Source organism: Sciurus vulgaris (assembly GCF_902686455.1).
Source record: "Sciurus vulgaris genome assembly, chromosome: X".
NCBI lineage: Eukaryota > Metazoa > Chordata > Mammalia > Rodentia > Sciuridae > Sciurus > Sciurus vulgaris.
In genome coordinates, this window is record NC_136471.1 from 1,714,754 (window position 1) to 1,741,234 (window position 26,481).

The window sequence follows — 26,481 nt, forward strand, 5'->3', positions numbered from 1 at the left end:
GCTCAGTCGCAGTTGATTTGGGGCTTATCGTAAGGGGATGAGGGGGAGAACGTGCCTGAAGGCACAGAAGATCCACACGCAAACTAAAGCACAGACCTGTCTAGGAGTAGCTCAGGTCTGTGTACTGAAATACAGAGGGCCTGGGACATGGTGTGGAAGGTGACTTGCTGATGGCCAACCCCCTCTCTCATCAGGTGTCCCTGCTGTTCTCAAAGTGACTGGTCCTCAGGCTACAACAGGAACCCCATTGGTCACCATGCGACCTGCCAGCCAGGCTGGGAAGGCCCCTGTCACTGTGACCTCCCTGCCTGCTGGTGTGCGAATGGTTGTTCCCACGCAGAGTGCCCAGGGGACGGTGAGGACTTGTCACTGGGCTGGGCTAAGGGAATGGGTGCGGGACTTTCTGATGACCAAGTCAAAAAAATGGAGCTCTCCCACCCAGCTCCTGTACTGTGCATCATACGCCTTTCTTGTCTGTAAAGTGCTGGTGGTGAGATTTCTGGCACGATTGAGAATTAATAAGTTAATGCTTCAAAAGAACCTAACCTGCTATATGATCCTCAGGGCATTTTAAATGTGGACTTCCTTGTCCTGTAGCCTGAGGGAGAATCTGGCCAGCTGGGTCTGACCCAGGCCAACAAGAAAGTGAGGTGTATGTGACTCTGTTGGCATTTGAACCCAGGGCCTTGTGCATGTTAGCATGTGCACTAGCACTGAACTACACTCCCAGCCCTGACTCTGTTGTCTTTGAAAAAGATCCAGAGTGCCTGACAAATTCCTACCACAGGGGTTTCTGTGCTTTCTCATTGGTGGGGATACTTCTCATTTGGGGCTAGGAGAGAGGGGCCAGCAGTAGGAAAAGCTCAGGGATGCTGCTGAGCCCCCTTGGCAGGTTCCAGGCAGACAGGTGGTGCCACATGGCTCACACACCCTGTACCTGCCACAGGTGATTGGTAGCAGCCCACAGATGAGTGGGATGGCCGCGTTGGCAGCTGCTGCTGCTGCCACCCAGAAAATCCCTCCTTCTTCAGCGCCTACGGTGCTGAGTGTCCCAGCGGGCACTACTATCGTCAAGACTGTGGCTGTGACACCTGGCACGACCACCCTCCCAGCCACTGTGAAGGTGGCCTCCTCTCCAGTCATGGTGAGCATCTGTCTTCTGGGCCTGGTTCTAAGCCAGCAACCTCAGGGCCAGGGGTTTCTGGTCACTGCAATCTTATAAAACAGCAGTCACTTCTTCTGAGCTTTTGACCAACCCTTGAGGCCATTGGTCCATTCTTGGTACTGGTGTGGGCTGTGGCATAGGCAGTTACTTTCAGGGGGAATGGGCAACCTTAGGGCTAGACTTGTGGACATTCAGGCCGCTCCCTGGTATCATTAAAAAGAAAAGTAAACCAGTCTATTCTGTTCTGGAGGTGGGGTTGGGTGAGCATCAGCTAGATCCATGGGCATTCCAAATGGCAACTTGGTCTCAACCCTGTTTATCACTCATCTCTATCCCTCAAGGTGAGCAATCCTGCCACTCGTATGCTGAAGACTGCAGCTGCCCAAGTGGGGACATCTGTCTCCTCTGCCGCTAACACATCTACCCGCCCTATCATCACGGTGCACAAGTCAGGGACTGTGACTGTGGCCCAGCAAGCCCAGGTGGTGACCACAGTTGTAGGTGGGGTTACCAAGACCATCACCCTCGTGAAGAGCCCCATCTCAGTTCCAGGAGGCAGTGCTTTGGTGAGTGTGTGTGATAGCTGCCAGGCCATGGTGACTGCCAGGGGTGAGTTGCTGCCCCTGGTATGCCAGTAGAGTCCCAACCCAGTCCATGACCTTGTTTGGTTTCTGGATCACTCTCTGCTCCATCCTTTCCTTCTTAGATTTCCAATCTGGGCAAAGTGATGTCAGTGGTCCAGACCAAACCAGTTCAGACTTCAGCAGTCACCGGCCAGGCATCTACGGGTCCTGTAACTCAGATCATCCAGGTGAGCTCTCAGTATATACTGAAAATGATCCCCAGGCTCAGAGCCCCATAGGCAAGAACAGGTGCTGTGCCACGAGGACAACTCACGCCTCTGCCTATGGAAGACCCCAGGAGCATGTGTTGCTCAGAGTCCTGGTGTTTAGTCCCATTACCTGCAGTATCCAGAACATTCCCTAAGCTACTTAGAGTGCCATTGGATAGTAATCAGAGCAAACATTCTTTCCTTATAGTGGTGCCCATTCATCCACCTACTTCCCCATTTCAGACCAAAGGACCCCTGCCAGCGGGGACAATTCTGAAGCTGGTGACCTCAGCAGACGGAAAACCTACCACCATCATCACCACCACACAGGCCAGTGGGGCAGGGACCAAGCCCACCATCCTAGGCATCAGCAGCGTCTCTCCCAGCACCACCAAACCTGGCACGACCACCATCATCAAGACCATCCCCATGTCCGCCATCATCACCCAGGCAGGCGCCACAGGTAGGGACCTCCCTAACACAGGTTCCTGAAGGTCCTTGCTGACAAGTAACTGTCATGAGGCAGAAGCAGGAAGAAGAAAGGGGGGCCAGTAATAGTGTGTTCCCTGATTTTGTTTTCCCCTTTCCTGCCTCCTTTAGCTTTTTTGGGTTTTGAGATTTCTAGGGAGCTGGCAGGCTTCTGACCCTGATTAGTAGTTCTTTTTATCTTTGGGGCTGCAGATGTGACTGCTTTAAAAGGGGGCCCAAGGAAGATGGGATATGGGAAGTCCTCAGTTGAACTCGTCTTCCCTGGCTCCCCCTGTGTCTCCTATGCAGGTGTGACTAGCAGTCCTGGCATCAAGTCCCCTATCACCATTATCACCACCAAGGTTATGACTTCAGGAACTGGAGCACCCGCTAAAATCATCACTGCTGTCCCCAAGATTGCTACTGGCCATGGGCAGCAAGGAGTGACACAGGTGAGGCACACATAACCCTCTCTTCACCCTGGTCTCGAGTGCAGTCCACCCAGCAGGGCACACATGTCCTCCTGACAGGTCTGGGAAGGGCAACACAGTCCAGCCAGCCTGGGAGTGATGTTGGTGGCGCTTTGCTCTGGTGTTCTAGGTGGTGCTAAAGGGGGCCCCTGGACAGCCAGGCACCATCCTCCGCACCGTGCCCACCGTGGGGGGCGTTCGCCTGGTCACCCCTGTCACCGTCTCTGCCATCAAGCCAGCCGTCACCACATTGGTTGTGAAGGGCACCACAGGTGTGTAGCCCACAGGCTAGGGCCTCAACAATGGCTGGGCTCCATCCCTACAGGCTTCCTGTGGCCACCTCCCCATAGTCCAGCTGGGGGAGGATGGCAGGTGCTCTTTCCGGGGCCTTCGGTCCTTAGTAGCTGCACTCCAGAGCTCCTAGTCCCTTAGCCCCATCCATGGAGAGAGATTGCTGGAAAGGAGGTGGTAGCAGCTTTACCTCTGCTTCCTTTCCTTTAGGTGTTACAACCTTAGGCACGGTGACAGGCACTGTTTCCACCAGCCTTGCTGGAGCTGGGGGCCATAGCACCAGCGCCTCCCTGGCCACGCCCATCACCACACTGGGTACCATTGCCACCCTCTCAAGCCAGGTGATTAACCCCACCGCCATTACTGTGTCAGCTGCGCAGACCACACTGACGGCCGCTGGCGGGCTCACCACACCCACTATCACAATGCAGGTAGGGTGGGGCCCAAGGATGAGCCTTCGCACGCAGCAGTGACCCAGGTGAAAGTATGGGAGAAGTAGGCCCTTTTCCTGAAGTTGTGCGGCCCTGGCGCTTTTCCAACATGTGGTGTGATTTCCTTGTCGATGTGTCGTCTTGTCCGTAGGGTGTTGTGGTGCGACCTTATTTGCGCCAACGCTTAATCTCTCAGCCTTATAGAGGATGTGATAGTTCACCTTCATGTACGTGTAGCATCGTCTTCTCTCCATATGTTTCCTTAAGCTGAATTCCTAGAAGCAATGAGGCGTCTATTGATGGCCTTTGTACATCATGAAGTGATTCCATTCCCCCCGAAGGGCTCGACTCTAGCCTAGCCTCCTCTCCTGTCCTGGCCCTGTCTCAACCCCTTCCTTGGTCCCAGTTGTCCTTGAGGCAAAGCAGTGCCTCTTCCCTGGTCTTTCAGCAAGTCAGTGTTGAGATCAGAGGATAGGCACATTTTGGATTTGCCAGGGCTGGTTAGGAGCAGAATTTGTGGTCCCATTTGGCATGGGTGACTATGTAGGATGGTAGGAGAGAGAGACAGATGGGAAGTCATGTAACTAATGGTATTAACTCTTCTGGTTTCATGTCTCCCCCAGCCTGTCTCCCAGCCCACCCAGGTGACTCTGATTACAGCACCCAGCGGGGTTGAGGCCCAGCCTGTGCACGACCTCCCTGTGTCCATTCTGGCCTCACCTACTACAGAGCAGCCCACGGCCACAGTCACCATCGCCGACTCTGGTCAGGGTGATGTGCAGCCTGGCACTGTGACACTGGTGTGCTCCAATCCACCCTGTGAGACCCACGAGACAGGCACTACCAACACGGCCACCACCACTGTTGTGGCCAACCTTGGGGGACACCCCCAGCCCACCCAAGTGCAGTTTGTCTGTGATAGGCAGGAGGCAGCTGCTTCTCTTGTGACCTCAACTGTGGGGCAGCAGAATGGTAGTGTGGTCCGCGTCTGCTCGAACCCACCCTGTGAAACCCATGAGACAGGAACCACCAACACTGCCACCACTGCCACCTCCAACATGGCTGGGCAGCACGGCTGCTCCAACCCCCCCTGTGAGACCCATGAGACGGGCACCACCAGCACCGCCACGACGGCCATGTCCAACATTGGCGCTGGCCAGCAACGAGATACCCGTCGTGCCTCTAGCACCCCCACTGTGGTCCGGATCAGTGTGGTTCCTGGGGCATTGGAGGGAGCCCAGGGTTCTGTCAAGCCCCAGTGCCAAACCCGCCAGACCAGCGCAACCAGCACCACCATGACTGTGATGGCCACCGGGGCCCCATGCTCAACTGGTCCTCTGCTGAGGCCAAGCATGGCCCTGGAGGCTGGGGTCCATAGCCCTGCTTTTGTGCAGTTGGCCCCTCTGAGTGGTAAAGTTGGGCCAGGTGGCCCCAGCAACAAGGACATGCTCCTGGGGCGCCAGCTGGAGACGCATCACACACACACAACCAATACCCCGACCACAGCACGCTCCATCATGGGTACTGGGGAGCCCAGTGCAGCTCGCGTGGTCTCCATGCCTGCGTACGAGAGCCTCCAAACCAGTTCACCCAGCACCACTGTAACTGTGACGGCCCTGGAGGCTCTGCTGTGCCCCTCAGCCACAGTGACCCAAGTCTGCTCCAACCCGCCATGCGAGACCCATGAGACGGGCACCACCAACACCGCCACTACCTCCAACGCAGGCAGCGCCCAGCGGGCGTGTTCCAACCCACCTTGTGAGACCCACGAGACGGGTACCACACACACGGCCACCACCGCCACCTCCAGTGGGGGGGCAGGTCAGCCTGAGGGTGGGCAGCAGCCCCCTGCTGGCCGACCCTGTGAGACGCACCAGACCACTTCCACAGGCACCACTATGTCAGTCAGCGTGGGTGCCCTGCTCCCTGATGCTGCCCCATCCCACAGGACCCTGGAGTCCAGCTTGGAGGCAGCGGCAGCGCCCACCATCACTTCCCAGGCTGGTGCTGCATTGCTGGCTCCTTTCCCAACACAGAGGGTGTGCTCCAACCCCCCCTGTGAGACCCACGAGACGGGCACCACACACACAGCCACCACCGTCACCTCCAACATGAGCTCAAATCAAGGTGAGTGAAGGCGTTCATCCTTGCATTCATATCCCCCGGACCCCAAGGCTCAGAGGGAAAAGAGAAGGTGACAAAAACCTGTCCAGAGTCCATTGAAGCTGTGGCACCCAATCTGCGAGTGGGGTGAGGTGGAGATGTCTTTGATGTGTTGGTCACATATAGGGGGTCTCCAGGAGACTGTCTCATCCTCTGGTCCTCCCTTGAGGACAACAGAAGCCTGTGGTGGTAAAGCCAAGCCGAAGCCGACCATTCTGCCTGTCACCTCCACAGACCCCCCACCAGCTGCCAGCGATCAGGGAGAGGTGGAGAGCACCCAGGGTGATAATGTGAACATCGCCAGCGCCAGTGCCATCACAACAACCGTGTCCTCCACACTGCCACGGGCAGTGACTACCGTGACACAGTCCACACCTGTTCCAGGCCCCTCCGTGCCGGTAAGAGCCAGAGGGGACCCCCCCTTCCTTGTCCACTGCACCTTTGGCCCGTGCTGTTCCAGAGTCAGACACCAGATGTCGCTCTTGTACCAGGCACAGTGCTGCTCCTGACTCCTTTTCCAGACCATAAAAGGGCAGCCTCCGTGCTTGATGGGCAGGAGGCGGCAGTCCGACAGTTCTCAGCCACTCCAGGGCGCTTTGTCTCCGTACTGTTTCCAGTCGCTTGTCGTTTCACTGTAGCCTGTAAAAGTGAGATGGTGGGGATCTGAGTGCTTTTTTCTATATATACTGTGAAGCCTCTCTGAAGACTAGTTAAACATGACTGAGGGTCTCAAGGGTCTACCCTTCTCACTGCACCCCCCTCGTCCTGCTTAGTGACCCACCATCCCCATTCCCATTTATCATGGGTTCAAGATGGCCCGTCATGCGTGACACCATAGGCACAAAGGAGAAGACGAAGGCTATCTTGCTTTAGCCCCACTTCCGGCTTCCCTCTCCTCCTCTGACGGGAGCTTCTCTCCCTTTCTAGAAGATTTCATCACTGACTGAGACTACCCCAGGGGCTCTGACTTCCGAAGTCCCCATCCCAGCCACGATAACAGTGACCATAGCCAACACAGAAACTTCTGACATGCCCTTCTCTGCTGTTGACATCCTGCAGCCCCCAGAGGAACTCCAGGTCTCGCCAGGACCTCGCCAGCAGCTGCCACCACGGCAACTCCTGCAGTCTTCCTCCACACCTCTGATGGGGGAGTCCACCGAGGTCCTGTCAACCTCCCAGACCCCTGAGCTCCAGACCGCCGTGGATCTGAGCAGCACAGGGGACCCATCTTCAGGCCAGGAGCCTGCCAGCTCAGCGGTAGTGGCCACTGTGGTGGTCCAGCCACCTCAGCCCACACAGTCTGAAGTAGACCAGTTAACACTTCCCCAAGAGCTGATGGCTGAGGCCCAGGCGGGCACCACCACCCTCATGGTAACAGGGCTCACCCCTGAGGAACTTGCAGTGACTGCTGCTGCAGAAGCAGCTGCCCAGGCTGCAGCCACCGAGGAGGCCCAGGCCCTGGCCATCCAGGCAGTGCTCCAGGCTGCACAGCAGGCTGTCATGGGTAGGTGCTAGCCAGGAGCCCCAAGGGAAGACAGGCCCCTCAGGAGGAATGACAGCCCTGAATGGAGGGCTAAGGTGACCAGCAGTGGGTCAGCTGATGAGAGAAGGCCCACTTCCTGTAAGAGTGGCACAGTGGACCTTGGGCAGGCCCGTAGAGGGGATACCTGTGTTGACTGGGCAGACTGGAACTGATATCTGGGAAGGAGGTGGGGCTCAGTGGCCAGGGTGTAACCCATAGTGGGGAATGGGTGGGACAAAACCCACCAGGGAAATGAGGTCTCAAAACAGTTCCGAGCGCTTCCCTTGGACAGCATCCCTGTCTGTTGGGCCAAGTGAATTGGCGTTCCTTTTGAGTTGTATTTTTCTTGGCCTTGGAGCAGGCACCGGGGAGCCCATGGACACATCTGAGGCGGCAGCAGCTGTGACACAGGCAGAGCTGGGTCACCTTTCAGCTGAGGGCCAGGAGGGCCAGGCCACCACCATCCCTATTGTGCTGACACAGCAGGAATTGGCTGCCTTGGTGCAGCAGCAGCAGCAGCTACAGGAGGCCCAGGCCCAGGCCCAGCAGCAGCACCACCTCCCCACCGAGGCCCTGGCCCCAGCCGACAGCCTCAATGACCCGACCATCGAGAGCAACTGCCTCAATGAGCTGTCTGGTGCTGTCCCCAGTACTGTGGCCCTGTTACCCTCGACGGCCACTGAGAGTAAGCAGGGCCCTGCCTTGGCTTTGAGCCCTATGCCTGGGGAACTCAAGTTATTTGGGGAGAGAAATCTGGTTGGGGGTAACCACTCTGGTGCTAGAGTGCATGCATAGAAGGTGGCCGGGGGAAACAGGAGGTGAGGGTAGCATGAGGGTGCCATTTCAGGAGGTCCAGGCCCTGAAGAGAAGGCAGGTTTCCAGAACCTTTGCTGCTGACACCTCCTTTCTTCCCAGGCCTGGCTCCGTCCAACACCTTTGTGGCCCCCCAGCCAGTTGTGGTAGCAAGCCCAGCGAAGCTACAGGCTGCAGCTACCCTAACTGAAGTGGCCAATGGCATAGAGTCCCTGGGTGTGGTGAGTTGGGTGTGATGGGACCCTGAGGGACAGGGATTAGCACTGCCTCCAGACCCTGAGGGCTGAGGACGTGATCTCATCTCCTTGTTTGTTTTCCAGAAGCCAGACCTGCCACCCCCGCCCAGCAAAGCCCCCGTGAAGAAGGAGAACCAGTGGTTTGATGTGGGGGTCATTAAGGGCACCAATGTGATGGTGACACACTATTTCCTGCCACCAGATGATGCTGTCCCATCAGATGTAAGTGTCCCCAGGAACTGGCACCCTCAGGTGGGTAGATCTTCTAAGTATTTAGAAGCAGGCTTGGCTCTGCTGCCTTGAGTTGAGGCTTACAAGAAACTCCCATCAGGAAGCTGAGTTGAGTGATCAGGAAACATGAGGATGACCAGCTGGAGACCCTTCCCCCCTGCTAAGCAGTAGGAAAGTGACACCTTTTGGGGTCCTTTCCTGACAGTGCCTGGCCTCAGCCTCATTGGGCAACCATTGGTGACCTCACTCCCCTTCGCCACATAGTCCCCATGAACCTATACTGTTCCCAAGATGGAAAACTGCTCTGTGGACCCCCGAGCTGCCTTTTTAATTTTTGTGGTGCTGGGGATGGAACCCAGGGCCTTGAGGGCATACTAGGCAAATGCTCTGCCACTGAGCTTCACCTCAGCCCATAGAGCCACCTTGACAGCAAGCTTCATGCCAGTTTTTTTCTCTTTCTTCACCTGTTTTTCCATTTTCTTTCCCCAGGATGACTCGGGCACTGTCCCTGATTATAACCAGCTGAAGAAGCAGGAGCTGCAGCCAGGCACAGCCTATAAGTTTCGTGTTGCTGGTATCAACGCCTGTGGCCGGGGGCCCTTCAGCGAGATCTCAGCCTTTAAGACGTGTCTGCCTGGTTTCCCAGGGGCCCCTTGTGCCATTAAAATCAGCAAAGTGAGTCTTCCTCGCTTCCCACTTCGTGGGGTGGCCTGTCCCCACCATTGATCAGAGCAGACTTCAGCTGAGTGCACATGCAAGGCCCAGATGGGAGGGTGGGGCCAGATGTGGGCATGGTAGCTGGGCCCACCCTGGTAGACAGAGGCTGCTGCCTTGTGGGTAATGAGTGCCAAGACCCTGGCTTCTGGTCCTGGCTATGTCATCGATTGCCAGGGTGACAAGGTGAAGTTCCTTTCTATTCCCCAGCCTCAATTTCTTTCTCTGTAGCCTGGCAGCTAGTGTCCTCGAGTAGCCCGTTTCTGCCAAGCTCTGTACTGCTCCATGTTTTATTTTTTCCCCTAGTACTGGGGATTGAACCTAAGGCCTTGTGCATGCCATGCAACTGCTCTACTACCGAGCTACATCCTTAGAATTTCCTTTCCTTTCCTTTCCTTTTTCCTTTCCTTCCTTTCTTTCTTTCTCATTCATTCATTCATTCATTTTTATTTTGAGACAGGGTCTCTCTAAGTTGCCCAGGCTGACCTAGAACTTTTCCTGCTTCAGCCTCCCAAGTAGCTGGCATTATAGGCGTGTGCCAGCAGGCTTGCCCTTCAACATGTTCTTTTATCCCAAAAACATTCCAAGGAGGTCTGAGTTGTCTTGTTAGCTCCGTTTCTCAGATGCAGAAACTCAGACGCCAAGAGGCCAAGTGACAGGTCACATATTAAGTAGCAGAGGAGATTCAGGAAGCTGTTTTGAGTCCCAGTTCCTTTTATTCTTTCCACTTGGGGGCAGATCTCTTTAAAGTTCTTTGAACTCCAATGTGGAATATCTCTATTGTGTTAAGGAAGAAAGGCTCATGCCAGGTAGGAGCAGTCAGTACTGCAGGCTTCTTGGCCCCCTGTTGTTCTGGAGACAGGCAGGGTGGGCAGAGGCCCCAGTGACTGAAGAAGGCAAGGCTTGACCTTCTGTCTGGCTTCTAGAGTCCAGACGGTGCTCACCTCACCTGGGAGCCGCCCTCTGTGACCTCCGGCAAGATCATCGAGTACTCTGTGTACCTGGCCATCCAGAGCTCACAGGCTGGTGGGGAGCCCAAGAGCTCCACCCCAGCCCAGCTGGCCTTCATGCGAGTGTACTGCGGGCCCAGCCCCTCTTGCCTTGTGCAGTCCTCCAGCCTCTCCAATGCCCACATTGACTACACCACCAAGCCCGCCATCATCTTCCGCATCGCTGCCCGCAATGAGAAGGGCTATGGCCCAGCCACACAAGTGAGGTGGTTACAAGGTAAGTAGCATTTGGGGCAGCTTATGGGGAAGCTGGGCACAGCAGGAGGTTGGTACTGACCTACCATAATATTCATCTGAGATGTTGCCCCCTCTTCATCCTGAGTATCCTGTCCTCCCCCAGTTCCTGCTAATTCTGTGCACAGAGCTCCCATGGGGGTAGGCAGCAAGTGGGGCAGGGGGAGACCCAGCTTGAAGCTAGACTTGGAGCTCTACAATATGGGGGCACGATGGCGTAGGGTGGTATGGAGGGACAAAGATTTCCAGGCCCGAGAACAGCCTGTTCCAAAAAGTAGGAGGCCCAGGCTGAGTCCAGAGCCCTGTGGGTGGCGGACAGGGGTGGAGTGGGCTGGTGGCAGCCATGGGAGGGCAGCTTATCTTCCCTAGCAGCATTCCAGCTCCCCTGAGGCTGGAGAAAGCAGCAACAGAGGCAAGATTAAAGCCCAGAGGGCTTCTGACCTGTGTCTTGGGGAGATCTGATGGGAGTGTCCTCTCTTCTGGGCCCTGTAGGGCAGCACAGAGGTGGCCAGGACTGTTTGGGGGTGGGTCAGGGTTATAAATGCGTTCCATGCTCTTTGCCAGACTGCTCACCATCTCCTGTTCTTTTCAGAAACCAGTAAAGACAGCTCAGGCACCAAGCCAGCCAGCAAGCGGCCTATGTCCTCTCCGGAAATGTAAGTAGATCATCCCTTTCAGGAACATTCTGAGGCAGGGGGTGGAAATAGTAGGGCTCAGCCTCTCATCAGTTAGCTTGGGACTGGATCTGCCAGGTGTCCCATATTGCTAGTTCTTGGAGTGCTGGCCGGAACTTGGAGCCTAACTCTCTGTCTCTCTCCTCAAGGAAATCTGCTCCAAAGAAATCTAAGGCAGATGGTCAGTGAGAGTAAGCTGACCAGCACTTGGATTCTTCTCCAGACCCCCTCTGCTTCAGGAACCACCCATCAGGGGCTGCCCTGCTCGCCCCGCCTGCTCGGCGTTCGCACTTCACCCTCACCAGCCACTGGCCACCGTTCATCCTCCCTCTTTCTGTCTGTTTTTACAATAAAGAAAGCACATTTTACCATTGCTGTTGGGAGGGAGCAGAAGGCAGATTGGAAAGAGCAGTGAGCCAGGAGCAGGAGCATAGCGCTCCTCCTTTCCCCCTCCCTCCAGCCCCTGCCCCTGGGGCTACAGAGCCCTTTGAGGGAAAGAAATTGAAACTCAAAGGAGGTAGACCTCACCCACATTTCAAAGCCTGCACATGTTTCCTGCGGTTCATCACTCTTGGCCTGAGGGGCAGCCTAGGGCTGGGTGGGGGTGGGTAGTGGAGCCAAGGAAAGGCGCCCCGTATTGGGTGTCTGTCTGATTCTATTTTACTTTGTTACCCTTGTGTTTCCAGTCACCTCTCATCCCTTCCTCAGGCTTAGCCGGTCCTATCTCGCCCAGCGAGCCCACAGGAAGCTTACAAATCTTCTCTGAGGCCTTTGTGCTCCCACTTCTTCTTCCCCGCTTCCCCTTTATAAAGAGAAAAGAAAGAAGGAAATAGAAGGAGGGGAAAGGAGGAGCCCCTGGGTAGCCTGAGCAGCGGCTGTGGAATCCTGAAATCTCCCAGTGGGGAATGGAGTGGCCCCTGGCTTTGGCCCTGCCTGACTTGAGGCTGGGGCCACATCACCAACTGCTGCATTTGTTGTATTTTTCTTTTTAAGTTGAAATTGATGAAGTTAACATTTTTATTGTAATTTTAGCCTTAGCGTGTGGGGTTTTGTCCCTTTTTGTTGTTAGCTGTGTACAGAATGTTTATCCTTTTTTTAATTTTTTTTTTCTTTTTTTTTTTTTTTTTTTTTTTTTTTTTTTTTTTTACTTTTTTCTCCTTGACTAATCCTTGGCAGGGATCTTTCTGGAGGAAAAGTTGGGGGCACTTGGTGCAGGAGAGGTGTGGAATCTCCCACATGGGACTGGTGTTTACTGCCCAGCCCAATTTCCAATTGCCCGCCCCTGCCCTCTGCCCCCTTTGCCTGTCCCCACGCCTCTAGGTCAAAGGAAGGCTGAGCTGTCAAACCTTACTCCCCATGGGTGAGCACTTCACACCTAGAGGGTCAAGCTTGAGGGAGCTTGAGAGTGGGCCTGCCTCCTTCAGCATTACCCTCTCAGAGACTGACATCTGAAGGAAAAGAATGGGAATGAGGTCTCCTTGGAGGCCATTCCACAGGGCAGGAGAGCATATCATGTAATCCAGAAGGAGGCTGAAGCTAACAGCACTGGCCATCAGCTCTGAATCTTGCAGCATTGTTCTCAGGCTGAGTCCATCCTACCCCCAAAGGGCCAGACTTGGGGAGTTAGAGCTGTGTTTGGATTTTTTTGCCCCACACCCAGGCTTTAGGTGATGAGCAAAGGTTGCAAAAAGGTCATGGAAGGATTAAAACGAGCAGCCTCTCTTCAGTCCCCTCATCTCTGAAGGCATGGTGGGAAGGGAGAAGGCAGCCCCCCACCCCACCTCTGGCCTGCACCCTCTGGGGCCTCTGGTTTGTTGTATTATATTTCGCTGTGGAAAATGTCACGTTTAGTCACCTTGGAGCCCACTCGCCTGGTCCCACTGTTTTACCCCTGTTCCTTCTCCCGAACGCCCTTTGATTTCTCGTTTCTGAGAACCCGTTCATCTATTGTAGAGTAACCCCTGTGACTCAATATTACCATAGTGCGATGTCGTTTTGTGCTATTTTGAACAATTAAAAGACTTTTTTTGAAATAACTATCTGGTGTCTGACTGTCCGGGTTTCCCACGGCCTCTGGAAGAGGGGGAAGCTGGGACCTTCCCAAGGCTCACTTGAGCCCCCTGGGGGCCTCTCGTTCCTTGGGATTGCAGGTGAGGGATTCTGCTTCCCAGTTTTTCCAGAGTATGGAAGGTTCCAGAGCAAGTCCCCCCACTGTGGCCTGAGCTGCCTTTGCAACAAGCCTGGATGTAACCAGCAGGTTGCACAATAGCTGTCTTACAGGGTGAGGTCTGGGGGCCTTATAGGCAACTGCTGCCCATACCATGTGTCTGGGGGTGGGACCACCTTCCCTCTTCCTCACTGGAGGATGGCACCAGAGCATGGTTACCAGCAGCCAGCTCCCTTGGACCCTTCCTCTCTGGTACCAGAAGATCCTTGTGTGGGGCACCAAAACCTGCCTATATCTTGGCTTGTGGCACTCGTGTGCATTTGGTGCACTCTGGTGACAACAAAGGCCAATGCAATGGATGTCTCTTGGGAAGCTCTATCCCTGGTGCTCACACCACTGGGCTCTACAGTATCTCCTATAATGGGACAACATGTCTACCCACCTAATGTGTTGGTCTTGACACAAGGAATCATGGCTATCTTCCCTACCTTGGGTGGAGTCTGGCACCCAGTATCTGCTCCTCAAGTTGCTCAGGACAGCAGCTTCACAGGTAGGGGCCCAGGATAGGGGTGAGAAAACATTCAGATGGAGAACTGTGGGAGCCATGCCCAGGGGTGGGAGAGCACCAGCCAGCTGGGGTGAAGGGTTCATGTGGAGCTGGCCTCCGAAGGGGAGGAGCCTATGTAATCGCTAGACTTGTGGATGCTTAGCTTGAGAGGGTTGCAGTGGTTCTTCCCATCCACTCCTGTAGCCTATACCTGTGGGGCCACCCATCCTCCCCCTTCCCTGGACTCACCCGCTTCATGACAGCCTGCATTGCACTCCAGAAGGCAAAGGCCACACCTGTTGTGTCTTTGGTGCTGGTCTTTGGGCTTGAGTCTGAGCACATCACTCTTCAGTTTTCTGGAAGACAGCAAGGAGAGGCAGCATGACCCTGTCTTGCCCTGTTCTTGGGCTGTGGATGGAAGCTATTCCAGTTCTCCACCTCTAGACTAACCAAGGCGGAGACCACCCATAGAAACCTAGAACTCTCCACATACCAAGACTTGTCCTTGGCTGGGTCGGAAGAGAGGCAGTATGTACAGAGAGGCAGAACACGAACTGATACAAGTGGACACAAGACTGTGAATACAAAGCCAGGTCCCCCAAGCATAATCTAAAGCTGAGAGGTGAACACAGAACAGCTGCAGTAGACAGCCACCTACTGGCCACAGAGCCACGCTTACTCCCAAGCCCCGTAAAGGGAAACTGGTGTTGGAAGAGTCAGTCTGCAGCAGGAGCTAAGTAGCCATAGCCTGAAAGGAAACAACCATCATGACACCAAAGGCCAGCACACAGCAGTGGGAACCCCAGTACGATGCCATGCTCAAGGACTGGAACCTCTCCATGCTGGCCATCTCCCAGAGCTGCACCGATGAGGCAGAAAGACCTAGTTATGCTACTGGGCTGGAATCCATCCTTCTGGAAAATGTCTAAGCTCCCATAAACCACACTAGGAGCCCAGGGAGCTCAGACATTCTGGCTCCTGGAACCGCCCCCCCACCATGCGCATACTACCCACATAATTCGACTGAGCAGTGAGGCTGGCCAATTGGCAGGGAGCGTGAAGAACAGTTCAGTCAGCTTGCCTTGGAGCACCTGATGGGGTCAGTCACTGAACAATGCAAACCAGACTGGGTGGCTGGAAGACAGGCCCAGAGAGCTGGAGGCACGCCTGCTCTGTTCTGCAGTTACCATCTGGCCTGCCAGCAGCATCTCCTGAGTGAAGTGAGCACCAATGGTTGCCCAGTGCTGACTGCTGAAGGCTAGAGAAGAACTAACTCAACAAAAAGGACTTGTCCACCTTGTGGGGTCATGGGTCAGAAGGGCTTCTAGATTCAGGCATTTTCAGTTGTCCCCTCTCCTGCTGCACCCAGCCACACAAACCTGCCAGGGCCACCACCCTGCTCAGACCCAGTTCCCCGCCCCACTCCTGCACTCCCCGCCGTCCCAGACTGTCCTGCCAACTCAACCAGCATTGCCCACCAAGAGGATCTCCAGCAGAGGGTGCCCAGCAGAAGCAATCGCAAGCCCAAGGGTCGTTGCAGGGCTCAGCACGGGGGCGGGGCTACTCCCCGCCCTCGCCCAGGCCCCACCCCCTGGCCCAGCGGAACCTGGAGAAGGGGCGGGTGAGTGGGGCGCAGCTCGGTCAGCTGAGTGACAGTCACGGGACCGCTACCAGCTCCGTCTGGCTTCCTGGAGGAGAGGGTGATGAGCGGGGGTCTCCGAGTGCGACAGGCCAGTGGTGGGACTGACCGGGGAGGTGCGGTCCTGGAGAGGGCCCGAGCCGAGGTGGGGTCAGAAGTCCAGCGCAGAGGTGGTGGTGGGGGAGCCCAGAGCGCTGTGTCCCGAGACTTTGCGTCCTATGGGGGCACGGGTCCGGCAGCTCTGGGGTCCGCTCGAGCCCTCTGAGGAAGCTGGGACCCAGGGGGATTGGGAAGTCCTCCTGGGTAGCTGTGCCTACAAGCCCTGAGTCCCCCTTCAGGACATGGAAAAGGAGTGGGAGACTCTTCGTGCCTGGAAGGAGCGTGTGGGGCAGGAGCTGGATCGAGTGGTGGCTTTCTGGATGGAGCATTCCCATGACCAGGAGCATGGGTGCGTGGCCCTCCCGGTGTCCTCAGCAGGGTGTTTGCCCCTCCCAAGCCTCTACCTCACTCAAATGCGACTCACAGAAGAATGGCCCCAGCCTGGCTGTGCACCTGTGTGCCTGTGTAGAGGTGTGAGGCTCCTCCCTGCTCACTAACCCTTTGTGTCTCACAGGGGCTTCTTCACATGCCTTGGCCGCGATGGGCAGGTGTATGACAACCTCAAATATGTTTGGCTGCAGGGGAGGCAGGTAGGGGTGTCCCCAGCCTCATGGCTCACACGGTACCCCTGGGCCCTTCCTGACAGTCCACGCAGGCCTGTCATTTCAACACTCTTCTTCCCACAATGGGAACCTCTAGGCTTCCCCCAAACCCAAGCCACTCCCCTCTTGGCCCCATCCCCCTACAGGTATGGATGTATTGTCGTTTGTACCGAAAGTTCCAGCGCTTCCGCCATTCCGAACTTCTGGACTCAGCCAAAGCAGGTGCCTCCTCTTACCCTCATCTCCCCAGGACTCAGTAAGGCCTGCAGGGGCATTCCTAGAGGGGTCTAGAAGCAGTAAGGGATCTGGGAAAGGGCCTCACCGAGTCCTCGCCTGCCAACTCCCCAACCACCAGGTGGCGAGTTTTTGCTGCGTTATGCCCGGGTTGCACCTCCTGGCAAGAAGTGTGCCTTTGTGCTGACTCAGAGTGGCCTCCCGGTCAAGGTGCAGAGGACCATCTTCAGCGAGTGTTTCTACACCATGGCCATGAATGAGCTGTGGAGGGTGACAGGGGAAGAGCGTTACCAGGTCTGTGGGAGGGGGACTGCCTAATTAGACTGATGGGCCTAAGGGTGCATCCTGAAGAGGTGCCCCACCTTATGTATCACCGCAGGGGCCTGGGGCAGAAAGGGCTTGATCCACACCCTGTGCCTAGCTGGGATGGGTCCTTCCCCTCCTCCCTAGGCCCCTAGGCTGATCCTAAAGCAGAGCTGGGAGAAGTGTCCTTGGAGTGCATGAGAGGACACAACCCTCCTGCCACAGGGCTGTATCCGCAGGACCCTGCAGGTTCCTAGGAGACAGGACAGCTGAGTCAGAAGCAAAACAGCCTTCACCCGGGCCTTCCTTTCTTCACCTCTCCCTGCAGAATGAAGCAGTGGAGATGATGGATCAGATCATCCACTGGGTTCGAGAGGACCCATCGGGGCTTGGCCGGCCCCAGCTGCCAGGCACTCCACCTGCAGAATCCATGGCAGTGCCCATGATGCTGCTCAACCTGGTGGAGCAGCTTGGGGAGGCAGATGAAGAGCTGGCAGGCAAATATGCAGAGCTGGGCGACTGGTGTGCCCAGAGGATTCTGCAGCACGTCCAGGTGTGTGTTGAGGGGGCAGGATGACACCTGCTCTCCTACTCCCTGGGGTGATTCTTCTGCCCCACCCACCTGCCATCCGGCTTTACAGACAAGGAAGCCAGGGGAGACTTACTGGGGGAGGTGCGGCCCAGAGCCCTTGGGAAGATAGACTCCAAGCAGGCCTCATGGGTGTGGCCAAAGGCGGAAGGGAGGGAGCCAGAGTCCCTGGGCAGAAAACCCAGACTTGGTCCAGTCCCTCCCCAGCCTGTGGGCATCCGCTCCTGCACTGTGAGACCCCATTGACTATTTTACCCTTCCCCCTCAGGAGGCTCAGGCCTGAGGCAAGGATTAGAACCCACAGGCCCAAGGGAGGGAATCCAGTGGGTGGCTAGGCAGGCAAAAGGGAGGGGTTGCTTGGAGCCGGGAGCTAGAGACAGAGTTGGCTGCTCCTGCCTCTTTCCCGGCAGAGGGATGGACAAGCTGTGCTGGAGAATGTGTCAGAAGATGGCAAAGAACTCTCTGGTTGCTTGGGAAGACACCAGAACCCAGGTGAGGGGCAGAATACACTGAGTCGATCCTAGAGGAAGGCACAACCTCAGGCTCGAGGCCTCGGGTGAGGGGAGTTGCCTTCCTCCCACCACTCTCCACAGAGGAGCAGGAGACCGCAGGAGCATAAGTAGTAAGTCAGGGGAGCTTGCGGCAGGATTGTAGAGCTCAAGCAGACTATCCCTTGGGGGCGAACACAACTGTCAAGGTTATGGACGGAGGAAGGGTGGTGCCACGGACTTGACTTCCCCATGCCTGGGGAGGGTCTGGTTCCTGCCTTACCTTACCCCTCCCCAGGACACGCCTTGGAAGCTGGCTGGTTCCTGCTTCGTCATGCCATCAGAAAAGGTGACCCTGAACTTCAAGCTCACGTTATTGACAAATTCCTACTGTTGCCCTTCCACTCCGGGTGGGACCCTAAGCATGGAGGCCTCTTCTACTTCCAGGATGCTGACAACCTCTGCCCCACCCAGGTTGGTGCTCCCAGGGGCATGGATTAACAGCCTCTTTGCTAAGGCTTTCTTCCCTGTCATCAGCCACATCTTGGAGTGATTCTTGCTTTGCAGCAACCAGGAGTGGAATTACTCCCTGGTGCTATGGCCTTGTGACTACTGAGGATGGCTGTGCTGGTCATGGGTGGGAACAGTGTCCAAGGGGCTTAAAGACAGGTAGACAAGAGAGACAGAGTTTTGATTCAAGGGCTAAAAGGGAAGCCTGTCCTTCCACTTAGTCCTAAGGAGACTCTTGGGATATGTCCTGGTCAGAGGGGCCATTCAGAGCCACCCACAGATATCTCACAATTGAACGCCAAGTGCCTGAGCCAGAGGGAAATTGAGCTGGGACCAGAGGATGGGAATATGTCCTACTGAGAAGGCTGTAGGGAACCCAGGCTCTCAGCCACCTGCCTCTGCTTTGCTTTTAGCTGGAGTGGGACATGAAGCTCTGGTGGCCACACAGTGAGGCCATGATTGCCTTCCTCATGGGTTACAGTTACAGTGGGGACCCTACCTTGCTACGTGTCTTCTACCAGGTGGCTGAGTACACCTTCCGCCAGGTGAGTGCTGCCCCCTTGTCCCCTGAAAGCCCACAGTGGGTTTCCAGGGAGAAGGATCTGAGGCAATGGAGGATAGAGTAGGGCAGGGTTCAACCTGGACAAGGAGCATGGCAGGACCATATATGACCTGCTTGGCCTTGGGACAAGGAGGCTGGTGGAGCTGCAGATGGGTCTCTGAGTCTCTAATTCAGAGGGAGGGGTCTGGGCTGGCTACAGATATTTAGGTACCATAAGAATATAGATAATACTGAGAACTGTGGGACAACAAAATGAAAGAAAGCAAACAAACAAAACAAAACAAGGAGGGACCAGCAAAGGAGACAAAAGTCAGTGATGAGGTAGTAAGGAAACCAAGCCAGGAGTTCCCCAGAAGCCCAAGTAGTGGGGAAAGAATGAAGATTGGTTATGTGTTTCCAAAGCTATGATCACTTTGATGCTAAATCTGGAACTGTAGCAGAGGCCCTTATCCTGGGGTCTGTGGGCTATGGAAGCTAGGAGAAAAATTACTTTGCACTGATCTCTAACTGAAATCTAGTACTGCTTCCATTGGGACTGGAGGCAAGGGAATCCCAGATTTATTTACATTACGTTGTGGTTAGAGACATTGCCAACTATCTCACATGCTTGTTATGACTTTCTAAATACTAGGAATCATTACACCTGTGACTCTGTCTTAATACTGAATGTATTCATAAAGGGCATGAATTAGAGGCCACCAGTTATAACTATAAATTGAAATAGGATACATTTGAACAAGATAGAGATGACGTTAAGCCGTTATAAAATTCATAATTAACATGTAAATCAGTATGCACTAAGGAACATAACGATAAAGAGAAGAAAAATCTGGATGGTCAAGAAAAGAAAAAGTAGATGAAAACAGTGGGAAGGTTTTTACTAACATTTTGCTTTTTTATTTTTGTGTGGTGCTGGAGCATTATCTTCCTGTGTCACATCAAGTAGTCAAACAATAAGGACATGAGCAATGTAACTCAAAAGTTAGTTTTAACTCCCATGAACTCTTTTATTCCTTGGTAGTGGGCATCAAACCCAGGGGCACTCTACCAGTCATATCCCCAGCCTTTTTTCTTTTTGAGACAGGGTCTTCCCAAGTTGTTGTGGCTGGCCTTGAACTTGAGATCCTCTTGCCTCACTGTCCTGAGTTGCTGAGATTGCAGATGTGCATCACTTGACCAGGGGCTATGAACTCATAGGTTGCAATTTAAATGGACATTTCTTTTGCAGTTCTGGAAGTCAAACCCAGAGCCCTGTGCATGCCACTCAAGTGTGCTCCAGCACTAGCTACACCCTCTAACCCCTAAAGGGACACTCTGATGGTAGACTTTAATGTCATTGTTTTGCTCTATGATCCTTCTGAGAAGGGCCTCCACTTAAACTCTTATCAGTGAGGAAAAAGAGAAGGACCTAGGCTAGGGCCCTGTAGTGTATCTATCTTGGAGAGTATGAAAGGAAGCAGTGACAAGTGTCCTTTGGACAGACGTGGGATGAGATGCAGGCAGGACACGAGTGGGGGAATGGGTCAGCTCAGCAGCTGAGCTGCTGTTCCCTGTCTGGGAAGCAGTGGGGTACTGGGCAGGGGCATACTGAACCCATGGTATAAGAGCAGGAGTCTGATCTCTGTGCAGGATGCGCACAAAGTCATCTGGACCACAGACCTGTGAAGCAGGAAACACGGTACTCAGTTGTTACAAAGTTTCCTGTCAGGTCAAACCTCCCTCAAGTTTCTTTAAGTGGATTGACCAGAAGTACAATTCACATTCACTAAAATGTATCCATTTTAACGATTCAGTTCCTGGAGTTATGAGAATGTAGTACACCTGTGTAACCGCCACCACAATGGAGCTACGGAGTGTGACTATGGTTCCAGAGTAGGGTTTTTGTTCCATCGCCTCACCAGCAGACCCTTCTCTAGTCAGTTACACAGCTGCAGATCGCCTGCTGCCTCCCACTCCCCGGCTTTCATCTTTGTCTAGGACGCCTTGTAGCTGTTAAAAACACTGATTCTTGAGCAGTGACACCTGGGGTCAACCGGGGCTCTAATCCCCCGCAGCGGGGGAACCACGATCGCTCCTTCCTCAGACGGTGACATTGGGGCAGGTTCTGCCGGGTCTAGCTGTCATTGTCTCATTGTTATTCCAGTTTCGCGATCCTGAGTATGGGGAGTGGTTTGGCTATCTAAATCGAGAGGGAAAGGTCGCCCTCACCATTAAGGGGGGTCCTTTCAAAGGTAAGTGTGGGACAGCGGGGATGCAGGGGTTCGTGGACTCGGCTCCCCTCCCCTCCCAACCATCCTCCTCTCCCTGCAGGCTGCTTCCACGTGCCGCGGTGCCTAGCCATGTGCGAAGAGATGCTGGGCGCTCTGCTGAGCCGCCTCGCCTCGGCCCCCGCCCCCGCCCCCACCTGCTCCCCGCCTGCTGTCCCCGCCCGCTGCGGCGTGGAATAAAGCTGAGCCTGCTCCACCTGCCCGTGTGCGCGAGTCTGTGGGTACGCGGGAGGGGGCGGCCACCGCGTCTCGCAAGCGTCCCGCAGCCCGCAGGCACCAGCTCACAGGGCTGGTGCTTCGCCCCTCCCGCTCGGCGCCTGGGTCTGTTCAGTTCATTGGCTTGTGCGCACAGTAGCCCGCCCCGCGGACAGGCCCGCCCCGCACGCTGGACCGCCCCGCACATTGGCCTAGCGGCCAGGAGGGCGGGTCCGGTAGCCGCGCACTTCCGGCCGGCGGCCGGCCCGCAGCGCACCGCCTCTTCCGCCGCCGCCCCCGCGAGCCCTTCCCCAGCTCCAGCCCCAGTCCCAGCCCCGGCCTGGCCCCAACCGCCCAGCATCGCTTCGGAGCGCGGCGGCAGCTGACTGCGCGTTCACGACCCGCTGGGACCCGCGAGCCCCGCCGCCGTTATGAACATCCGCAATGCAAGGGTGAGGGGCCGGGGCGGGCGGCTGTCCGCGCCGCGTGGGCGCCGGACCGGGTGGCCGCGTGCGCATGCTCCCGAGGGACCCAGCCCTGCGGCCCTGCGCGCCGGCAGCTGCGAGTGCCGTGAGGCTGGACCCGCCCGCGGAGGCGGTCAGGGACGCAGGGTTTAGGGCTGCGAATCTCTTCTGTTTGCGTGATGTCAGGACCCGGTTGGGTGGGCTCCAGGAACCTCCCAGCTCTCACTCTTTCCTGGAACAGCGGCTGTGGACCAGGCCCTGTGCAAAGTCAGATATTTACAACCCTGTCCGGCCCCGGGGGAGGGGAGGCCGAGAAGACCGACGGGGAGCTGGGTTCTCACCTGACCGAGGTCTACTTAGTCACCCCAGCCCTGAACTGACCGCGTCCTGCTGCCCTCCCCTGCAGCCTGAGGACCTGATGAACATGCAGCACTGCAACCTCCTCTGCCTGCCTGAGAACTACCAGATGAAATACTACTTCTACCATGGCCTCTCTTGGCCCCAGGTGGGAAGTGCTTGAATTTGGGAGCGGGGGACCCCAGGCCGAGGAAAATCCAACCCCACTGGGCAAGGCCACGAGAGCTCCGAGAGCTGTGTGGTCGGCCGAGGTGCGGATGTTCTCAGCTGGTGGGGACAGGGGCAGACGGAAAGGAGGTGCCTGAAGGGAACGTAGAATAGGGACAGGGTGGGGACAGGATTCCTACCTTCTGTCTTTTCTCTTCTGGATCAAGGACAGAGCACAGTGTGGTGCAGGGAAAACTGTGCGACTTGGCCCAAAGGTCAGGAGCTGTCACAGAACTCACCACTTGAGCTGCTTCCAGCTGTCAGGCACACAGCAGGAGGTGGGCTGTGGGTTCTTCTGGCTCCTACATGGAGTTGTTTACTGACTTCCTTTTCCTCTCTGTCACCAGCTCTCTTACATTGCTGAGGATGAGAATGGGAAGATTGTGGGGTATGTCCTGGCCAAAATGTGAGTCACCAAGGAGGAAGAGAAGTCTAGTGCTGGGACTGTGGGAGCACCTTATGTCTGACAGATACCGATTGTGTGGTTTTAAAAAGTGAAATAGGCTGCTTTTTAGGTCAGCTTAAAGTTTAAAGAATTAAGCAGATAGTACAGATTTCCCATAAGATCCCTTACCCTCAATTTCCTCTGTTATTAACATGTCCCACTAAGTACATTTCTTATAAGTAAGAGACCAACACTGATACTTTGTTAACTAAGTTCCCTAGTTTATATTCTATGGTTCTCTCTGTGTTGTGTGCTCTGGGGGTTATAGGTACAACTAGGACTTGTTTCCTTGTACTCTGCCAATTCTTCCCTCCCTGCCCACTAACCCCTGACAACCACTGATCTTTTTGCCAGCCCCACAGTCTTGCCATTTCCAGAATGTCATATAGTTGAAATCAGACAGTCTGTAGACTTCAGACTGGGTTTTTATCACTTAGTAATGTGCATTTAAGTTTCCTTCCTGTCCTTTTGTGGCTTGTGAGCTCTTTATTTTTGTCATAGAACAATATTCTGTTGATACTGTACATATCTGGTTGCCTGGATCTTGGGGTGCTACGAGACCAGCCTCAAAGAATTTGCACACCCACTGTGCATAGATGCTTGGGGGTGGCTGTGCCTGCACCAGGCTCCTTTCTAGCTCTCTCCTTTCTCCTCCAGGGAAGAGGACCCAGATGATGTGCCTCATGGACATATCACCTCACTGGTGAGTGGGACTCACCAAGGCTCTGAAAATGAGGGGTAGTCGGGGCAGCCTTTAATATCCCACCCCCACCCACCCTTCTCTCACCAGGCTGTGAAGCGTTCCCACCGGCGCCTTGGCCTGGCTCAAAAGCTGATGGACCAGGCCTCTCGAGCCATGATAGAGAACTTCAATGCCAAATACGTCTCCCTGCATGTCAGAAAGAGGTGGAAGCTAAGCTGAGGGAAGGGGGGATGCGGGGAGGGGGAAGAAGAGACATTTAAAAGTGGGTTTTGGGGTGCTCGACCTTTTGGAGAAAATCTGGGAAGTAGGATTAGTGGGAAGGGGGGACCAGGAGGAGGGGTCGGACCTGGACATGGCCTGCGGGGCCAAGTCTGTGCAGTTCAGCAGTGCCTTATTCCCCTGCAGTAACCGAGCCGCCCTGCACCTCTATTCCAACACCCTCAACTTTCAGTAAGTAGATCTACATTTTTCTAAGGGGCTGGGGCTGGTCTCAGATCTGGCCTATCCAGTTGGTTGAAATGGGCTGAGCTGCCTTTCAGGCACAGTGGCGGGGTGGGGGGGTGCTAAGAGGGGGAGGTGGCCATGGACCCCAGATATTGCCAGGAATCCTTCTCCGTACTCAGTGCTGCTGACTGAAAAGCTGACATGGAGACGGCACCTGCCTGTTCAGATCTGCTCACTGCACGTTCTGGTGGAAGAGATAATGGCTTGCTACTGGCCAAGGCTGGTGAAGGGCAGTGTGGCAAAGAACATGCGAGGCTTCTTTGTTCAAGTTTGGGAGTAGATAGATATGGTCCCCAGGCATGAGCAGAGGCTAAGAAGCAGGACTCCCAAGTGACCAGGTACCTGGAAGCATCTTCGAGAGCAGAAGGAAGGAGGACACAGGAAGGAAGGGCCACCAGCTAGAGCAGCAAGAGGCCTAGAGCTGTGAGCATCCTTGGTGGATGAGGGTGGGTTGGCTCAGGATGTGGGCATCTTCATGTGCCCAACATAGGCAAGAGAACCTGGACGTGTTCAGTAGACAGTGGCAAAAAGTACTTGAAAGTGAGGCTGGGATGGGCTACCCATGGAGGGCCCTTGGAGACATAATTAGCTTCAGTTTGGCGGGGTTGGGGGTAAAGAGAAAGGAGTGTTGGGTAGGGCAGTGCCCTCTAGGCTGGGTTGAACACCCAGATCAGGGAGGGACCTTTGACCCAGTTAAGGATGCCTCTGATGGGAGCTGCTTCCTATGCTAAGCCAACAATTCCCAGGTTTTAGGGCTGGCAGGGCCTTTCTAGGCCAATGAGTGCAGCTTTCTTTCCAGTGTCAGGGCCACTGCACCTAAGCTGCTTGGGCAGGGGCCACACTGTGTGGGGATGAGTACTCAGAGGCCACAGCACTCCTTGCCCCCAGTTCCCATTGCTCTTAGGCAGAGGAACTGGCTATGTGCTCAGGGAGTGACAGGGAGCAGAGCAGGTAGGGAAGGGGAAGGCTAACCCAGGGTTTAAGCTCATGGGAAGCCACAGACAGACCTTGGTGGCTGGACTGGGTACAGCAGTGGCAGGCCTGGGGTGAGTGATGTAAAGGCAGTGGGTGCCGCCTGCTGCTGGGCTTTGCTGGAGACAGCAGAGGGAAGGCCATGTTGGAAATGGGGCTACTGGAAAGGAGCTCCTTTCTGCCGGGCTTGCTGCCTCCAAAAGGATCCTTCAGGGGAAATGGCACCTATCCATTAGCCTATGATACCAGGAGACCAAGAGAATTTGCCCCCAGGTTTGGGTTTTCTTTCTACCCCCAGGATCAGCGAAGTGGAGCCCAAGTACTATGCAGATGGTGAAGATGCGTATGCGATGAAGCGGGACCTCACCCAGATGGCTGATGAGGTAAGAGTTCAGCCCGCTGGGCTGGAGCGGCAGTCCTGGAAGTGAAGGGGAGCCCCTGCTGGGGAAGGTGGCTGGTTGCTCAGGACTCCTGAGACAGGAGGCTGGAAGAATACCAACTTTTAGTGCCAGCCCTTGTGGCGCTAGTGCTGGGGGTCAAGGCCCCTCTTTTACCTTTGTTCCCTAAGTGGTCAAGTGGGGAGCTTGGCCTTGGGTGGCTCTAGAGGAGGCCGTCCGTCCAAGATTCTGTTGTCTGGGAGAGAAGCCTATAGGTGGGAAATGAAATGCTTTCCAGAGGGGGTGTGGGATGCCCAGGGGACAGCTGTGACCTACCTGCTCAGAGGTAAAACCAAACTGGGCTGTGGAGAAAGTTGGGGTCCTGGCCATGCCTCCTCAGAGGGCAGGGCTCTTCAAAGGGCACTGCTGTCTTGGGGGCTTCCCAGCGGCTGGTTTGAGGGAGGCACAATCACTCTCATTTTGCAGGCAAGGAAACAGGCCTAGAGAAGGACAGAGCCAGAACTCAAGTCAGGTCTTCCCACCTGGTCTGTCAGGGTTCCTGCTCTGGCCCTGCTGCCTCTCACTGTGCCCCTCCCCCAGCCAGTGACTGGACATAGCTTCCCTTGCCCTGTGACTACAGGCTTAAGTCTTGTCTTTTTCTACCCATTTCTCCTGGTGGCAGCTGAGGCGGCATCTGGAGCTGAAGGAAAAGGGCAGGCACGTGGTCCTGGGTGCCATCGAGAACAAGGTGGAGAGCAAAGGCAATTCAATTCCCAGCTCAGGAGAGGTCTGTCGTGAGGAGAAGGGCCTGGCTGCTGAGGATAGTGGTGGGGACAGCAAGGACCTCAGCGAAGTCAGCGAGACCACAGAGAGCACGGACGTCAAGGACAGCTCAGAGGCCTCTGACTCGGCCTCCTAGAGCCTGCCCCAGCCCATCCTCACCCACAGGTTTCCACAATAAACCTCAGCCTGTGGCCTTGGGCATTTGTTTCTTGA

The 26,481-nt window shown here is 55.4% G+C and overlaps 3 protein-coding genes across 10 annotated transcripts in view; all 3 read left to right on the plus strand.

Annotated features, from left to right (window-relative positions):
* Positions 1–13,290, plus strand: part of HCFC1 (host cell factor C1) — a 26,860-nt gene extending 13,570 nt beyond the window's left edge. The window contains exons 9-26 of one of the 5 annotated variants that reach the window (XM_079124760.1): positions 195–355; positions 947–1,144; positions 1,507–1,731; positions 1,872–1,976; positions 2,241–2,460; positions 2,775–2,917; positions 3,066–3,207; positions 3,437–3,567; positions 4,281–5,784; positions 6,055–6,218; positions 6,748–7,324; positions 7,701–8,027; positions 8,258–8,376; positions 8,476–8,613; positions 9,112–9,297; positions 10,263–10,563; positions 11,173–11,236; positions 11,404–13,290. In XM_079124760.1, coding sequence (XP_078980886.1) covers positions 195–355; positions 947–1,144; positions 1,507–1,731; positions 1,872–1,976; positions 2,241–2,460; positions 2,775–2,917; positions 3,066–3,207; positions 3,437–3,567; positions 4,281–5,784; positions 6,055–6,218; positions 6,748–7,324; positions 7,701–8,027; positions 8,258–8,376; positions 8,476–8,613; positions 9,112–9,297; positions 10,263–10,563; positions 11,173–11,236; positions 11,404–11,443 — 4,745 coding nt within the window. In that variant the 3' untranslated portion in view covers positions 11,444–13,290. Of the gene's footprint in view, positions 1–194; positions 356–946; positions 1,145–1,506; positions 1,732–1,871; positions 1,977–2,240; positions 2,461–2,774; positions 2,918–3,065; positions 3,208–3,436; positions 3,658–4,280; positions 5,785–6,054; positions 6,219–6,747; positions 7,325–7,700; positions 8,028–8,257; positions 8,377–8,475; positions 8,614–9,111; positions 9,298–10,262; positions 10,564–11,172; positions 11,237–11,403 lie in introns of all 5 variants that reach the window. The other 4 variants (XM_079124758.1, XM_079124759.1, XM_079124761.1 and 1 more) reach the window with 4 other exon arrangements.
* Positions 13,291–15,576: 2,286 nt separating this feature from the next.
* Positions 15,577–21,582, plus strand: RENBP (renin binding protein). Of its 4 annotated transcripts, none has more exons than XM_079124772.1 (11): positions 15,577–15,698; positions 15,946–16,055; positions 16,221–16,296; positions 16,455–16,530; positions 16,664–16,836; positions 17,174–17,398; positions 17,845–17,926; positions 18,221–18,396; positions 18,846–18,977; positions 21,138–21,225; positions 21,305–21,582. In XM_079124772.1, the coding sequence occupies exons 1-11, from the start codon at positions 15,672–15,674 to the stop codon at positions 21,439–21,441; spliced, it is 1,302 nt and encodes a 433-aa protein (XP_078980898.1). In that variant the 5' UTR covers positions 15,577–15,671; the 3' UTR covers positions 21,442–21,582. The 4 variants fall into 4 exon arrangements, with proteins under 4 accessions (XP_078980898.1, XP_078980900.1, XP_078980899.1 ...); XM_079124774.1 differs by having other exon boundaries at positions 15,589–15,668; XM_079124773.1 differs by having other exon boundaries at positions 15,600–15,723.
* Positions 21,583–21,748: 166 nt separating this feature from the next.
* On the plus strand, positions 21,749–26,481 carry NAA10 (N-alpha-acetyltransferase 10, NatA catalytic subunit). Its single transcript, XM_079124784.1, has 8 exons — positions 21,749–21,908; positions 22,327–22,425; positions 22,832–22,890; positions 23,587–23,632; positions 23,720–23,835; positions 24,038–24,082; positions 25,407–25,491; positions 26,168–26,481. Exons 1-8 carry the CDS (start codon positions 21,888–21,890, stop codon positions 26,402–26,404), a joined length of 708 nt encoding a protein of 235 aa, XP_078980910.1. The 5' UTR covers positions 21,749–21,887; the 3' UTR covers positions 26,405–26,481.

What these genes read in the sequence shown, in the direction of transcription:
- NAA10 (XM_079124784.1), top strand. Translation starts at nt 21,888, where the DNA reads ATGAACATCCGCAATGCAAGG. An exon ending in TCCCTGCATGTCAGAAAGAG is followed by an intron (nt 23,836 to 24,037) that starts GTGGAAGCTAAG and finishes ATTCCCCTGCAG; the next exon opens with TAACCGAGCCGCCCTGCACC. An exon ending in TCCAACACCCTCAACTTTCA is followed by an intron (nt 24,083 to 25,406) that starts GTAAGTAGATCT and finishes TTCTACCCCCAG; the next exon opens with GATCAGCGAAGTGGAGCCCA.
- RENBP (XM_079124771.1), top strand. Translation starts at nt 15,672, where the DNA reads ATGAGCGGGGGTCTCCGAGTGCGACAGGCCAGTGGTGGGACTGACCGG. An exon ending in TGGAGAGGGCCCGAGCCGAG is followed by an intron (nt 15,753 to 15,945) that starts GTGGGGTCAGAA and finishes GTCCCCCTTCAG; the next exon opens with GACATGGAAAAGGAGTGGGA. An exon ending in TCCCATGACCAGGAGCATGG is followed by an intron (nt 16,056 to 16,220) that starts GTGCGTGGCCCT and finishes TGTGTCTCACAG; the next exon opens with GGGCTTCTTCACATGCCTTG.